This window comes from Sciurus carolinensis, chromosome 8, assembly GCF_902686445.1.
Source record: "Sciurus carolinensis chromosome 8, mSciCar1.2, whole genome shotgun sequence".
NCBI classification, from domain to species: Eukaryota; Metazoa; Chordata; class Mammalia; order Rodentia; family Sciuridae; genus Sciurus; species Sciurus carolinensis.
In genome coordinates this window covers 102,114,314-102,130,766 of record NC_062220.1, presented here as the reverse complement: position 1 = coordinate 102,130,766, position 16,453 = coordinate 102,114,314, and the positions used below count along the sequence as shown (strand labels likewise).

General features: G+C 44.9%; 1 protein-coding gene across 1 annotated transcript; it reads right to left on the bottom strand.

The window, feature by feature from the left end:
- Nucleotides 1-1,941: 1,941 nt before the first annotated feature.
- Nucleotides 1,942-14,923, bottom strand: Ykt6 (YKT6 v-SNARE homolog). Its single transcript, XM_047561126.1, has 7 exons — nt 14,632-14,923; nt 11,427-11,509; nt 9,629-9,729; nt 8,668-8,772; nt 8,293-8,358; nt 4,991-5,092; nt 1,942-3,956 (listed from the first exon to the last, which is right to left on the bottom strand). The coding sequence occupies exons 1-7, from the start codon at nt 14,733-14,735 to the stop codon at nt 3,921-3,923; spliced, it is 597 nt and encodes a 198-aa protein (XP_047417082.1). The 5' UTR covers nt 14,736-14,923; the 3' UTR covers nt 1,942-3,920.
- Nucleotides 14,924-16,453: the final 1,530 nt, after the last annotated feature.

The following is a 16,453-nucleotide window of genomic DNA, read 5'->3' as shown; positions in this document are numbered from 1 at the left end:
AAAGTACAGAGCAAACCCCTTTCTGTGAAAACTCTGCCAGGACTTTCCTGTCCCCAAGCTCTATCCAAATGTCCCTCAGCTTCCCACTATTCCCCATGACTCAGGTGCAAAGCCTGCCAGGGCCTGCCTCAGGAATACTAGCCTCAGCCTATGCCTCCAGAGCTCTGTGGATCTTTCTCCTGCTTTGACACCCTTTTGTTTCCCAGACACACCCTGGACAGTCCTTACAGGTCCACCACACACATCTTCGTGTTTCCATGGCCACCTGCTCAGTGCAGCCTAACCCCACTCCCCTCTATTTCTGCATCCCAGGACCTGTCCGTGATGCCCTGTTCCTTATACCTTGTGCATTCTAGGACAGAAGCATTGGCTTCAAAACAATCCCAGACACCAAACACACCTATCCTTGGGTCCAGATAATTGTGTGTGTGTGGTACTGGGGATTGAACCCAGGACCCTGTGCATGCTAGAAAAGTGCTCTACCACTCAGCTACATCCCCAGCCCTTTTTAAACATTTAATTTTCAGACAGGGTTTCATTTAGTTGCCCAGGCTGGCCTTGGAACATGTGGTCCTCCGGCCTCAGTCTCCTGAAAAACTAGGATTACAGGTGTGTGCCACCATTCCTGGCACCAAGTAACTTCTGATGAGACCAGTGGCCCTACACCATCAGTCTTGTCCAGTAGGAGCAGGGGGGCCTAAGGGGTCCCCAGAACTGGCCAAACTTCCAGTTATTTCCTAGATCCTGAGCATTTGGTTACAGACCCTGTTGCTCAGTGAGGAGGCCCTAGATGTCAACTTTTTGGTCCCTGTGGGCTACACCTGGTCAGACGTTCTTGGGTACATGAGCAGCAGGAGGCAGATGATAACAGCAAGTGCAAAAAAAACTAGGCCAGTGCCTACAGGTGCTACGGTGATGGCACAGTATCTAGGGCTTTGCTCACTTATCAGCTGTAATCAGAGGAACATTTCCAGGCCAGGTCTTCCTCAGGAAGGCTGCATGCTATAGATCCTGGGCCTCCAACATGCATTATTCCTGAGGCCTTTTTGCAAGATGCCAGCAGGGCAGCTCTGATAGGGTTTTAGGGACAGCACCCAGGGCTAACTATGTTGGGTAGGGCTGAGTACTACAGGCAGGGACACCTGAGTGAGAGGCATTTCATTCATCACTTTTTTAAAATTTTTCCTGGTACTGGGGTTTGAACCCAGGGGCACCTTACTACTGAGCTGCATCCACAGTGCTCCCTCCCATCCAAGCTCAGGTTACCCCAAGCTATGACAGTTCCTCTGATCAGGTATACTGGGTCCAGGGCTGCTTCCAGGCCAGGCAGAGGTGGTCTCTGTTCACAAGTAGCACAAGTACATGCTGAAAGCAAAGCTTGGCCTGCCTGCTCAGAGACCTAATCAGACTGCAGAGGCTTCAGAACTCCAATGACCAGTAGCTGAGATGACTCCAAACGCAAGATCAGATTCAAGACTTGAATCTTCACATCCCAACCTGCCGAGGTCAACTTTGCTCCTCTTGGAGGATTCCCCATGTCCTGGAGAAGTTTCCACATGTGCTGGGTGGGAAACAGAGTGGTCTCAGATACTCTGGAAGGGATGAAAGGCCTGTGTGAGTTAGAGCCTCCTCCCCAGGATTTTGTAGCTAAGAAGTAGCTTTCCCCATCTGGGAATCCTGGTCAGTTAAGACCAGAGAACAGGATTCAGAGGCAACAGACTTCTACTCCAGGGTTCCCTCACCTGGTTAATGGCAAAACAAAAAACAAAACAAAGCAGTATGGTCCCTCCTAGAAAGGTGTGGAGAATGGTTAAGGCACTGGGCCTGGACCTGCCTCTTCTGGACACAATCCTAGCACCCCCAGGTACACAGCTCCTGGCTTCTCCCCCCAGGGGCTAAAATAAGGGTACCCTTTGAAGCTCAAACAAAGCACAGGACCACTTTGGAATTTCAAAAGACAACTTTATCTAGACAGGAACCTCTCAAACAGAACACAGAGAAGTTAGGCAGTAGTTATTAAAATACACTCTTGCCGAATGATTTAACATTAGAACACAACAGAGAGCAGGGAGATGTGGGGTAAGCCATCCATCCATCTAAGAGTCTGAGTCACTCACCCACTGTTATCCTGCTGAAAGGTAGCCAGATGTGGGTGACAGTCTCCCCTCCTTTCCCCAATCTCACACCTCTGTCGCCTACCCACACTCCTTCCTAGCATCCTTCAGAGCAGGAAGGGGAAAGGAGGCACCATCCTATTTCTTCTCTTTTGGGGTCCAGGCCCACTTCACTCCACTTCAGGTACCAGGAAGCAGGCTAGGTCTGTGTCTTCCAGGGGGCACTGGACTGAGGATGTCTATGGCAGTAGGAAAAGGATACAGGCAGGCTACTCCGGGAGAGACCAAAGCCCTTTGGCCAACAGTGCCCAGAGAAAAAGGGCTGTAGCTGGTAAACCAAACAGGGGATAGGGATCTCAAAACACAGCAGACCCCACCCTGCTACCCAACCTCCACCCACATGCAGGCTCCCAGAGCAGCAGGGCACTCATAATAAGGCTCCTGAGGATGAGATGACACTGGTTCAATACTTGTAGATGATATCATCCCAGCAAGGGCTTCTGTCAGGACAGGAACCCATAGTGTTCTTTGAGCAGGCATCTTGAGCATGGTGGGGCATGAAGAGGCAGTTTGGTACCTAGTACATCCTAGGACCACCCCTGGACTATTCCAGCCTGGTTCCAGGGCTGGGCCTCAAGGCCAAGGTGGCTACTGCTAAAGGCAGACACCAGTTCAGACCAATTCTGTAGTTGCCTGTGACCAGGAGGGGGCTCACAGGTCAGTATAATTCCCACCACAGGAAGTTCAGGTGGGTGCTGGGAGGCATCAGGCTGTTGGCACCTCCTCCTGGTATCCACAGGAAAGACTTGTTTAGGCGTGCAGGCCCCAGGCAGTTGCCAAGACAGTCTTGTAGTGAAGAGGCAAATAAAAACCAGTTTTGAAAGCACCCACTGCTTTGATCCTAATGTTCAAAGTCAAATTCCAAGTCAAGGCAGGTATGCCTCCATGTTGAGCAGCTGAGGGCACCAGTGTCTGGATCTTCGCCAAAATGGGTTCTACCAGCTGACCATGCTAACACCAGCAGAAGAGTCCCCTTTCCTAGCCTAATCTTCAGCCTGCTAGATGGTAGAACCACACTCTTCATATACTGCCTATCTCAGGCCCTTCCAGACATCTCCCAAAAGTTACCTTTAGTGTACTGGGTAAAAGACGTTTAGATGGGTCCTGCCCTTGGTGGAAGCCAATCCTCGCAGAAAGACAAGCTGAACAACGGGCTCATAAATTTGTGAGACTTAGCAACCACTGCCCCCTCACAGGCTTTAGGCCTGAACTGCTGGCCTACTACCTGGTGCTGGCCACTGTGGTAGGCAGATTCACCCCAATCCCCATGGTGCCCAAGGAGAGGATTTCCCCAAGTGTTCAAATTCTGCCCACCCCAGCCCTATCACCAGGGACCCCTCCCCCACCCCACTTATTGAAGTTAATATCATTAATGCAAAAATGAAATCCAGAGGCATACTGAGGATCAATAAAGAGCTGGCTTTGAATTCCCTCCCACAGAGCCTTCTGGGGTTAGCTGAAAATGAGCCCTTCAGCATCTATGGGAGACACTCAGAGTTTATGGTTTCATTTTCCCAAAAATACACCTTTGGGGGCCTCAAACTCTTTCTAAAAATCACAACCAGACATACGAACTTGAATGTTCCCCACCCTTCCACCATCCCTTGTTTCTTCTGGGAAACTCCAAAATAAAAATGGCCAGTCTGGACAGCTCCAGGTCCTCTTCTTGGACGTCTCTTCTTCCTCGGGACTGCAGTTCTGATGTGAGTGACGGTGACGATCCAGCGCCGGCCTCCATGGGCTGCATCACATGATTGCACAGCATGAATTTTGTTTCCGGGCCTTGAAAGAAACAAAGAGGAACTGAAGGGGCTGAGGAGGGTAGGAGTCCCAATCTCAGCAGGTGTCAGATGGCAGATGAGACTCTGAGGCAGTCCAACAAAGAAATATGAGATGGGAGGGAGGGAAAGACACCAGGACTCTGCTCAAGGCCTCAAGGGAAGCTGCTACCAGTAGTCCACAATCAGTTTCCAGTGCTAGTCTGGGATCCTTACCTCTCTCTTTTTTTTTTTTTTCCATATCCTACTAATGATACCAAAAAGTAGACAAAATTCCTATTAGGCCAGGTATAAGCAAAAAACCAACAATGCAAATTAGATTGGCTGAAAATCTCAATTTCCCCTACTCTTGTCTTCCAACAATGCTATCTGACCATACTGGTAGCATTCCTTCCCAAAGAATGACCTTCCAGAGAACAGATATAGTCCTCACTCATGTTTGTAAATGACTGTTACCCTTTCTCTCCTGCTTTCTGGTCATAAATTGTCCTTCCAACCCCACTGGTCACCTCCCTCCAGTGTGCACACAAAAAGAAATGTGTGTGCAAAGACTAGGAAGACTCATCTCTACTACTATTCAACAAAGGGCCAAAAGTTCTATATCCACTCAGGGAGACATGAGCACTGTTCTGAAAGAAAAGAAGCAGTCATCAGGGGCCATCCTGCCAATGAAACAGCTCTGCCAAAGGGAAAAGCACCTCGGAAGGGGGAGATGCTGGCAGCTCTATTTTGCCCAATTGCTTAGCCACAGAAGAAGGAGGGCAAACTCCTGATCATAAGAACTGGAACCAATGTGGGTTCAGAAAGCAGCCACACGCAGTCTCAGAAGCAGAGCAAAGAGACTGCCTAAGTGCCTAAGTGAACCTGCTGCTATTATGGGGGCCTGGGAAGCTGTAGATAAGTCCCAAGGACTGAAACCCATATCCACCCTGATTAAAAGACCTAAGAAGGGTCTGACCATAGTGGAGAATGCCAGAAGAAACAAGCTGCAACAGCACTGTAGGAGAAGCCCAGGAGAGCCACGCAGTAGCTACTCACAGTTTTATAGAAGGCTTTGGACTGTGTTCCCAGTACTTCTGATTTGGACACCAAGTCATCAAGCTTCTCGCCTCGTTCTAACAAAGACTCCATGGTATTATGCTGGACAAAAGAGAGAAGAGAACTCTTTGCTCTGTTTGGTAAGCAACTATTGACAAGGACTTTGTGGAAGTACTATGGCTGGGGAAGCACCACCTCTTCAACACAACACCATCTCTAAGTGTTATGACTAGGTCTCAGAATAGTTACCACCCCAGTGGATGAAACAGGACCTGGTGGCATTCCCACAGAATCTAGTTCTCCCAGAGACAAAAACACCCCCCAAAACTGTTCCCAGCACAGTAAGCACTGATTTAGGAAAGCTCACTCATATGCTTATTTATATTTATACATTACTGTATGGGCACACATGGTTGTATGGGGCTGGGGGATATTCTATGGGAAGAGAAAACCACAGCTAGGCAATACGTGCCTGTACTGAATTGGATAGTGGCCCCCCAAAATTTATGTCTACCCAGAACCTCTGAATGTGACCTTATTTGGAAAGAGTCTTTGCGAATGTCATCAGTTAGGATAAGGGCATGATAGATTAGGGTGGGTCCTTAATTTAATGACTGGTATTCTTATTAAGAGGGGGGAAAAAAAAAAGGCAGACACAGGGAAGGCCATGTAACAACAGCAACAAAGACTGGAGCAATGAAAGTACCAATAATCTAAGGAACATTGAGAATTGCCAGCAGCCACAAGATCCAGGAGGAACAAGACCTAGAACAGACCCTTCAGAGTCTCCAGAAGAAAACAGCAGCCTACACCTGGATTCCAGAACTGTGAGAAAATACATTTCTGTTGCTCTGAGTTATCCAGTTTGTTGGTATTTATTAACAGCAGCTGTAAGAAACTAGCAAGGTAGTAAAACTGTGCTGCCTTGATCCAGGAGCCACAAAGAGCTCCCATGCACAAGAGATGAAGCAAGTCCAAACTGAGATGTCCTTCAAGTACAAACACACAAGGTTGTAGAGACAGGCTCAGGATACATCACACCCCCTCAGGGACTTTTTATACTCACTACACATTTAAAAGATAATATCTGGATATACTGGGTTAAATAGAAAATATTAATAAAATAAATTTCAATGACTCTCCTTGTCATTTTAAAACATGGCTCCTATAAAACTCTGAATTACACATGACTTATGTATATAGAGTGTCTACTGTATAGTATCATGACAGAACATATCCTGCTTTTCTAAATATTATCACTCTGCACTTAGGAAAAAAGAACACTGGCCCCTTTTTGAAGGGGTATAGGAATGAATGCCCTCACAACGGCTAGCAAAGAAGGAGAGCTCAACTTCCTCCCCAGACAGCCACTGTTAAGGCAGCTGTATGCACACATGTGAAATGGTATGATGAAGAATCAGGAAGTGTTCTGTATCCCTATACAAAGCTAAGCAACTCAGATTATTTTTTAAAAAATATATATTTGGATTATATTTTAGGTATTCCTAAGAGTATTCACTTGTTTTCCACACTAAATGCCAATGCAGATAATACCCAACCTTCTTTTTTAACAAACATCGAGTAAGAATATTTTAAAAATTTATTCTGCACATTGAGAATTCAGTCGCTAGAGAATAGTAAATGCTTTAATTTTATTATCTATACCCTCACACTAAAATTGAGCTATAGTATAAATAAGTTACATGTAGGGATAAGTTCAAATTTTGCAAAATGTTATAATTAATATGAATGGTGTTAATACAAATAAAATTAGCATTTATTAGGATCTTCTGGTATGTTAGGCATTAGCAACTCAGATTTTTAACGTAAAGTTAGCTGAATTAAAATATGGACACCAAGTTGGGCATGGTGGCACATGCCTATAATCCCATCAACCTGGGAAGCTGAGGTAGGAAAATCTCAAGTTCAAGGCTAGCTTCAGCAACTTAGTGAGACCCTGTCTCAAAAATTAAAAAGGCTGGGGATGGAGTTCAGAGGTAGAGTATCCTTGGGTTCAATCCCCAATACTATTAAAAAAAAAAAAAAAAAAGATATGGACACCAATAATCCAGATTATTGAAACTGCAGTTAGAATAGGGCTAGGTGAGGTTGTCTGCTCCCAAGTGGAGAGAAGGGAGAGTGGATATCCCAGTCTCTGTGTTTCTCACAGACTCAGACTCAAGCAGTACAAGGAAGAGACAGGGCTTGGGTAGAAAATGTGGAGAAACATTATTTCAGTGATCAGAAAGTCCAACAGGCTATGAAAGATAGATGCCTCAAGACTTTCACATCTAACTTTCATTTCAAAGCCAAGTTATTCAGAATATGGTCCAAAGACCTATGTAGAAGCCCTGGGCTGGTTTTAAAGAATGTAACCCTCAAGCAGCAAGTCTGAGCCCAGGAGAAAGTGCCTGCAGAAGCCATGTGGGTGTGAACAGGAGCACCTCACATCAGTGGTGGATTTTTTTCTGGGCTTCATATCCACACATTTATTCATCAACTGATAAGCACCAGTGTAAGCTAAACACTGCATAGTGAGCAGATATGGGAAGATGCCCCAGGTGCTCTCCTGCTGTCAGGGAGATACTTTAACAAGCTGAAGCAAGAGAGTGCCCTTCAGAAAGATCACAGCATGGGGTACTTGTGTACCAGCTGGGCAGACAATGGTGTAAAAGAGGATAAGGCATAGTTGTATAGACTTTATCCTGGAGTGGATTTGACAGTTGTTGAAGGATTTTAAGCAGAAGAATGACAGACCAATGGCTACTGACTGGTAGATGACAGGAGGTGAGGGAACCAGTGAGAGGTATTTAGGAAAAAAAAAAAAAAGAATCAACCATTTCAAATCAGATTTCAGATAAACATGCAAGTTCCAGCTCATCTACAACAGGCTTGTGTTGCAGAATATGGTCAGTGGAGTGTGCTTCAGTCTACCCCTTTTGACACTGACATTGCCAGGGGAGGACCCTGTCAGAAGTGGAGAACCAACTGGTAGCACTGGTGGTAGGAATAAAGTACTACAGAGGGCAACCCTTAGAACTCCGTAACTGCAGACAAGGAGTGGCCATGGGAAGGAAGATCAAGGGCTGCACTGGTTCTTAGCCTGATTCATGTCAAACAATGGGCACTGTGAACCAAGGGGCACAAGAGGGACATTCTGATGCAGGTAGCAGAATGAGAGTCACTGCTTCCTTGAGAGCATCACATCACTACCTAAACAAGGGCTGGCTTTGTGCATGCTCAGCTGGCAGCATGCCCCTGTGCCCTCAGGTCTCAGAATTGCTCTCTGCCTTCCTGCTTACCAGAATGATTTTGGTCTCATCTAGTTCGGCCTGTACTTTACACATGGGATCAGCTTCTCGGGGGTTCTAGGAAAAAGTCAAAATAAGAACAGTCAGTACTGGAGTGGTTACCTGGAAACAAACCCAAACCAAGGAAAATGGACTAACCTTTATAGTAAAAGATACACAGCTGTCTAAACACACAGCAGAGAAATGAAGTCTGCCTACAGCTTGGGTTCCCAAGTCTGAAGGCAGATGTTCTGTTTCTCAAACAGAAGGTTTGACAGAACACTGACAAAATAAAAGAAGTCACCCGAATTGTCATGATGGCTGTACTTTTTAGGATCGAGTGATTCTGGGTCACACCACCTCTACAGGATATTTCTTTAAACCTACCTGGTATCTACTAAGGTGACCATCCAGGGCTGTGTACTGGATTGTAGCAGGGGATCCTACTGGCCAAGTTATACTGTCAACCTGCTTGGAGAATTCATCTAGTACCTGGAAGACAAAGGAGCCTCAACAAGTTTCCCACTGTGCTTACCAGCACCCTTAGCGACAGGGCTCCCCCCTGAGCACCTTGCCCTCAGTAAGACTCTCAGGCTCCTGAGAGCTCAGGGAGGGAAGAAGAGGACATCTTACAGCAAGGGGACAGTTTAGGTTAAAGTTTCTCTTTCCAAATGTTTCTTAGTATTAAAACGTATTGTTAGTCTAGAATCAAAAATGAAGAATGCTCAGCTTGGGATGAACCTCATCTGGGAAATGATAAAGATGTTCACATTTAAAATGACAGATTTCCAGGGAAAAGGGCATTGACCCTCTAATTTTCCAAAGTAATTCTTCAAAAAAGAGAACTATGTCCTTTGGGTTTAAGCAACCACTGGATTTCATGTACTTGGAAGTATTTTAGCACTGTGAGGGACAGGATAAGTCCTTTCTTCAAGTTTATAATTAGCAACACACCAAGAAACTATACAATGATCAGGTGCTAAGCTCCATGGAGCACCTGACCTACATCAGGAGAGAGAGCTGCAATGACTGCAGGAGCAACATGCAAAGAGCAAAGAATCCTCAGTAGAGGCATAGTGGGCAGGACTACAGCTGTGAAAACCCAAGGCACAGCTGGTTTTGTTCCAGAGGAAATGTACTACCAATCAGTGGACATGGGTCAGATAAGGTTCAGAGTAAGTAGCAGTGAGGGAACATGAACAGAACTGTCAAATTGTTTCTTGGTTTGGGCAAGGGAGACAACTAAAAATGTGTGGACTTTGAACCAATCATCCTGTGTGCTTTAAGCACAGTCTATGACATTCCACGTTCATCATCCTAGATCAATCCAGCCAAACCACACACTTACCTTCTCCAGCAAGGTAAAGGCCACCCGGGATGGGTATTCACTGTCAGCAATAACGACGCCTGCAAGATTGTCATTCCGGACATAGACATGGCACAGATATTCTAAGGAGAAAGAGATCAGACACGTGGACAGTGACATGAGGGTTTTGGACTACTTTTCATCCCCCAAATCAAAGCATCACAATGCTGGTTCCTGCTTTCTGGGTCAAACAAAGCCAATCTAAAGCTAATATGAAGCTCAACTATGCTAGGTAAAGTCTGTGGAGGCTCTGTAGCACAGCAACATGGACCACACCCAGAGTTCAGCCCAACACCTGCTTAGGACCAGTCAGTGCCTTGTGTATAAAGCCAAGGTTGAAATGAACCACCAGGGGTGAGAAAACACACACTAATCAACATGTCCCCAGGAGCATTCCAAGTTATTTCCCTGAGCTCAGGTCAGGCCTGGCTGCGTCTTGGCAATTTATAGCCTCTGAGGCTCTGTGCTGTTCCCAAATTGAAGGAGGACCAGATAAGACAAGCATCTTCTACTTTCTTAAAACAAAACAAAACCTTTTGAAGTGGGCCAAAAACCAGGAATTCTCTTCCAGACCACAGTTTGCCAAATTATGGGAGCACTGCTCCACATGCTCCAGCCTACAGTGGGTGACTAGGAGGAGCTATCTAGAAAAAAATTAGCCACTGCTGGCCGAGGTGTATAGCAGTATTGCACTGAAGTTGTCATATGACCAAAAAGTATGGTTTGAAAAAGGGCTTCTGCAAAATAATCACAATCCATAGGACTATTAATTTCCATTACTTTGAAAGGACTCAGAAATGACACAGTGAACCGCCTCCCCAAAGAAGGAGAAAAAAAGATAACAGTTTACAAATAAGAACCTTCTTGTCCTTAAGGATCTAATCCAAAAGACTCCAATGCTAAACAAGAGAAAAACAAATAAATAAGGAGAGAAAGAATATGAGCCCCTGAAATCAGAAAAGGAATGGGGAATTATGAAATGCTCTCCATATTTTGTATACACTCCAAAATAAGCAAGATTTAAACGTGGGGCTGAAGTGTACATACTCCACAGAAACCAAGAATCTGATCAGTCTCTGAGGAATTATCTTTAAATAATAAAGTTGGGATGGCAGATGGTCTGAAGGAGAACTGAGAGAGAATGCTAAACGTCTGCAATTCAATTTTACTTTTGTGATGCTCTTTATACAGAGATTTCAAGTGCAATATACATATGTTGAAGACTGCCTGTGATGTAAATGATGTAAATTGATATCATCAATTCAGTAATTCTACAATCAAGTGACTCAAGTCAGTGCACATGTGATATGGTCTTTGTTTCTGCCTAATGAAATTACCGTAACTCTTTTCTAATCTCTATGTGTAACTTACAAGTCTAAAACAAGTGCCTAAAAACTTATATAAAAAGAAAAAAGAAAACCCTATGGAGCACAGAATGAAGCATTACCTCAACAGTGTTAGCTAGAAATCCATTTTTTTTTTTTTTTTTTTTTTTTGGTGGGAGTCTGCAACTATGGAGGGGAAAGGAAAGACTATGAAGGCTGTTTATTATTCCAGGAGAGTCAGATCCAAGCTTTGGACTCTGGAATTTTATCCAGGAAGCTTAGACTTCAACAGTGAACACAGAATTCTGTATAAATAGGAAAAGGAAGAGGAGAGAAGAGAGAACAAGCTAGCACAGAAGTGAGGTCCTAGTAGTTCCCTCCATGTGAGAGAACTGAGTACTGCCTGAAGTGTGGCAGCCAGGCCCCTACCCACAGAAGTTGAAGAGTCCTCTTACCTTGTTCTTTGACAGAAGCTCTGCTGCCTTTCGCTGAGCGCTCCACAATTAGTTGACTTGTGAAGGTCATGAATTCCTGAACACTAAGAAACACATACATATTTATTACCTTCTTCCTGTCACCTGTCTCCAGTACAATAGAAAGTGACCTCTGAGCTTAAAAGTTAAGGAGACATTGCTTCTTGGTTTCATTTCTTTCCCTTCTTAGTAACAACACAGACACATTTAAAAACAAAACAAAACAAACACTACAAATGAACACAAATACAGACAATTATGAATCATCACCACCACTCAAGTCATATCTGTCTGTCCACAAGAGTTCACCAAAACAACTCACTACCAGATTTTGGGAGAATTTTCTTTGAGCTACCTTCAATTTAACAGTTTGGTCAGAGCATGGTTTGGGACACAGTGAAAAAACAGGAGGCAGCTTCTACTGACAAAGCCCCCACTAACTTCCAAGAAGCAGAACAAATAAACACTGCATGAGAAAAACTTTCACTAGTGGCAAAAACTGTCAGGAAAATACAAAATCAGTCATTGCTGTGGTCACACAAAAGACCCTGGCAATGCCACACACCTCTGCAGTGAGTGCTGGCTCAGGTCTGCTGGGGCTCAACCATGAGACAAACCCCAAGCACTCTGAAAGGAATGGAAGGAAACAGCTAAGATGAGGAAGTGGGAAACAGCTTATACAAAGGCTGAGAGGAAAGAGAGAGAAGGTTCACAACAGGCCCATATCTGGCCAGAATGGAACAGTCATAAGAGATGTTCCAGCTAGAGGAACAGGTACTAAGAAGGAGTCTCTGCCGGGGAAGCAATGTAAAGGACAATCATAACCATCAGAACAGAATTCCTTAAACGAAAGTTCAAACAAGGCTCCAAGAGAGGAGACCCATAATAATCTGAAGACCCACCTCCAGGATCCCGGTTCAAGTGTCAGGCAAGTTACTGTGCTGTGACTCATCTGTAAAATCAAAATCTGTGTGATGGTTAAATGAGTTAACCAGGTAAAGAACTTGACACAACGCATGGCACACAGTTTTACTACGTATTATCATCACGAGGGAACAATATGATCAAAATAATGACAGAAAAGAAGAAAACAATCTTTAACAAATGTTCAAAGAAGGAAGATTTTGCAGTAAAAAGTCTTAGTGCTAAGAGTAGAACTATAATTAGACAAAGGAAGACTTGCATTAATTGCAAAAGGCTGTATGTAGGGTCAAAAGAGCTGGGAAACTTTCAAAAGTTTGAGCTTGGAGATTGATAATCATGGGGCATGAATGATGGATGGTGGTCTCACAAAAAAATAAGCTCAGGTGAAACACAATTGTTTTAAAAGACACAATGAAAGATGTCCCTTTACTGTTGTAGTTGTTAGTTATCTGAGAATAGTATGGGTATGCCAAGAAGCTGGGTAAGTCCTACAGTCAAATCTATGAGACTCTTCAGTATAAACAGAAAAAACAAAAAAGAGAGCCAAGTGGGCAACAAAAGTTCCATCCAAGAAATGCAATAACACAAAGCAGAGAATAGAGATCAATGGTAAAATGAAGTGAAATATCAAGAACTTCAAGGAGCCAACAGATGATGCAGCAATTCCACCTTTGGATATATGCTGAAGAAAATTATAAGCAGTGTATTAAGGAAATATTTATATACTATACTCATAGCAGCATTTTCTATAATAGTTAAAATGTGGAAACAACCCAAGTGTCCACTGGCAGATGAATGGGAAAGCAAACTGTAATAAATACATACAATGAAAAATTATTCAGTCTCAAAAAGGAAGGAAATTCTGATATGTGCAATAAATGGATGAACTTTGGAGACATTACAGTAAGTGAAATAAGCCAGACACAAAAAGACAAATACCTTATGATTCCACTTATACGAGTCCCTAGAATAGTCAAAAATCATAAAGACACAAAATAGAATGACTGTTGCCAAGGAATAGGGGAGGAAGGGATGGGAAATTAGCATTAAATGGGCAGTTTCAGTTTCACAAGATAAAAAGAGTTATGCAGATGGATGATGCTGATGGTTGCACATTATGAATACATTTAATACCACTGAGCTGTGTACCTAAAAATGGTTAAGATGGTAAATTTTTTGATATCTGTATTTTACCACAATAAAAAAATAATTTTTAAAAGAACCCAAAAGGAACAGAAAGTTCCAAAAAATAACAATAACTGTTTTAGATCCATCCAGCAAGTCATTGGCCACTCTCATCAAGAACAAACAGTTGGGCTACGGTTGTGGCTCAGGGATAGAGCACCTGCCTAGCATGTGTGAGGCCCTGGGTTTGATCCTCAGTACCACATAAAAACAAAATAAATATATTGTGTACACCTACAACTAAAACAAAATATTAAAAAAAAAAGAACAAACATTGTACTGAAGCAATGAAAACAATTTGAATGGCAGATTCCTTCAGACTCTGAAAGATGATCTTACAGGGTCCTTCTTTTTTTTTTTTTTACCTAAGTCACTCTAACCCTCCCAAGAATGGCACTTCTAATATATACCTTCCTGCAATTAAAGAGCTCAAGAAACATTCTAAAGCCTGCAGCCCTACACAGTCCATGCTTCTTCCCAGATCTTCAATGTAGAACCCTTTTGTACCACCAGCGCCCAATCACTAAAAAGCATACAATTTGGGTTTGACTCCTAGCTCGTTGTGGTGTAACGTTTGGGGCTTCAGTGACTGACTTCACCCATAAAAAGGATACACTAGACTCTCTCATAGTGAATTCTTGGGAAGGCCCAAAAGAAATTACAAAGGTGGATCTCTAGACACAGTACCCAAGATCCCTGATCAGAATTACTGATTGGGTGCCAGGCGCTGATTTAAAACATACACTTCTGGGACTCAAGCTATTAGTTCAGAACAATGGGCCGTGAACTTTAGGAATCTGCCTATTTCAAAGTCCCATTCTAATTTTTATGCGGCAGAAATCTGAAAAACCCTGAGTACAGGACAATATTATAAAATGATATAAGGACTTTCACGAGCGAGTGTTAGACGATTCCTCAGAGATACAGTTCGCTAACCAAAGAAGAGGCCATGACCGGGTTCCACAGAGGGAGGCCAAACCGGCCTCTGGCTCTCCCACGGTTGTCCCTAACCCCGGCCCTCCTCGAGGACTCACCCGACCTCCGGCCTCAGCTCGGCCACCACCACCCACCCGCTCACCTGGACCTCTGGAAGAAACTGAAAGAAGATACGTCGTAAGCGGCTTTGAGCAGTATTGCTTTGGGCTCACTTTTGTAGAGGACACTGAGGCTGTACAGCTTCATGGCGGCAGGACCTCGGGCGGCCTACCGGCCTGGCCACGGGACCCACTTGCAGACAGCAGCGCGGCCGCCGCCCGTTGGCACCGCCGCCGCCGCCGCCGCCTCACGGCGTCCCAGCAGCAGGCTGCTGACGGGGCCGCGCCGGCTTCCTCCTCCGAGTTCGGGGTTCACTTCCGCTTCCGGTCTGGGCGGGCTCCCGAGGCTGCAGAGGTAAGGGAATGTTTGTGTCATGCTCCGGATGCAGAAGCGAGAGCCGGAAGTATGATGCTGCGAGGGGCGGAACGCATACGTGTGAGCCGGGTCCCGGCCGCGGGGCGTGGACTGTGCTGAGCTGTTGGGGTTTGTGCGGTCGGGTGATCCCTCCTGGGCCTTGCAGGACAATGTTGAACCGTCCAGGTCGTTTTTATTACCTCTTCTAGGCCTTGAGAGTAGCCATACCTGTCTTTTGGGTAGGGAGATACCGAGCAGTTCTCTGTAAATCCTGCACCACCGCCAACTCCTCCGGAGTTTCGTAAATCAAATATTCCAGAGTCCCCCGCACGATGTGAAGGTGCCTCCCGGTTTCATCTCAGTAACGCGCCTGCTGCGTGTGGGTGTAAATCCTCTGTCTCAACCCGCATCACACGGCCTGGAAACTTGGCAGCCTATGTCTCAGCACCGACGGGAATTCAGGAGTAGCAGGTCCCTGTATTTCAAAAAGGGGCAGAAATGCGGCTTCCCACTGCAAGTAGCAGTTTGGTGTACAGGGACATGGAAAATCTAATTTTATTAAGCCGATGAACTAATGTGAGTCCATGGAAGGACATGAGTGAGGCACAGTTCCCTGAAGGTGGCGCCTCTTGTCCATTTCCTGTGTATTAAATGGCATCATGTAATCGAAAAGGACCTTGGTGGCCAGTGTGGTGGTGCACACCTCTAGTCCTAGCTACCCTGGAAGCTGAATGTTGAGCCCAGGAGCTCAGGTAGAGACTGGACAACTTGGTGCTTAAACAAACAAAAACCACCAGAAACCTTGGTCTTTGAAACTTGGCAGTATGGTCACACAATCATCATGCTACAAGCAGCCAGAACTAAAATTATGGGAAAGAGATGATGCATTGGAAAAACAAAATCATCAGTTTCTCAACCTCCAACCGTATTGCCATTTTGGTTTGGGTAACTGGGAAAGGCTGTTCTGTGCATTGTAGGCAACATCTCAAGCCTGTATCCACTAGGTGTCAGTAGTGGACCCCCCCGCACACCTTGTGACAACCAAAAATGTGTCCCAGACATTGCCAGATGTGCCCTAGAGCAGTGGTTTAGGAAAACAGTGCTCTAAATATTTCTTGTGACTAAGGATGTTCCCACTGCCTGCTCACTTCCTCAGCAACCCCCTCACCAACACTCTTCCCTGGACATTCCCAAGTTCAGAGGTAAAAAAGGCTTTTCCTCATCCCCTGTATTTGGTGCTAAACATCAGGAATGGCCATTATCAGTGGCCATGCCCAGCCACCCCAGATGTGGATACTCTGGTCTGATAATCTTGGTGACTGGATGCCATCAATACAACCCCATGCACCTGTACCAAAACAGTTGCCTTACAAGAGGCATGTTAGAGCTGTTTTTGAGGAAAATCCCTAGAGCCCCTTGTCCTCTGCCACCCAAAGTTGTATAAAAGGAGCAGGAGACCAGTGCTTGGATGGAATAGATTTAAATGTAACAGTAGTTGTTCTGAGGTTTCT

Excerpts from the sequence above, each read along its gene's own strand:
- Ykt6 (XM_047561126.1), bottom strand. The coding sequence starts at position 14,735 with ATGAAGCTGTACAGCCTCAGTGTCCTCTACAAAAGTGAGCCCAAAGCA. Across the intron at positions 9,730-11,426 it reads AGCTTCTGTCAAAGAACAAG|AATATCTGTGCCATGTCTAT; the intron begins GTAAGAGGACTC and ends CTTTCTCCTTAG. Across the intron at positions 8,773-9,628 it reads CCTTTACCTTGCTGGAGAAG|GTACTAGATGAATTCTCCAA; the intron begins GTAAGTGTGTGG and ends TTTGTCTTCCAG.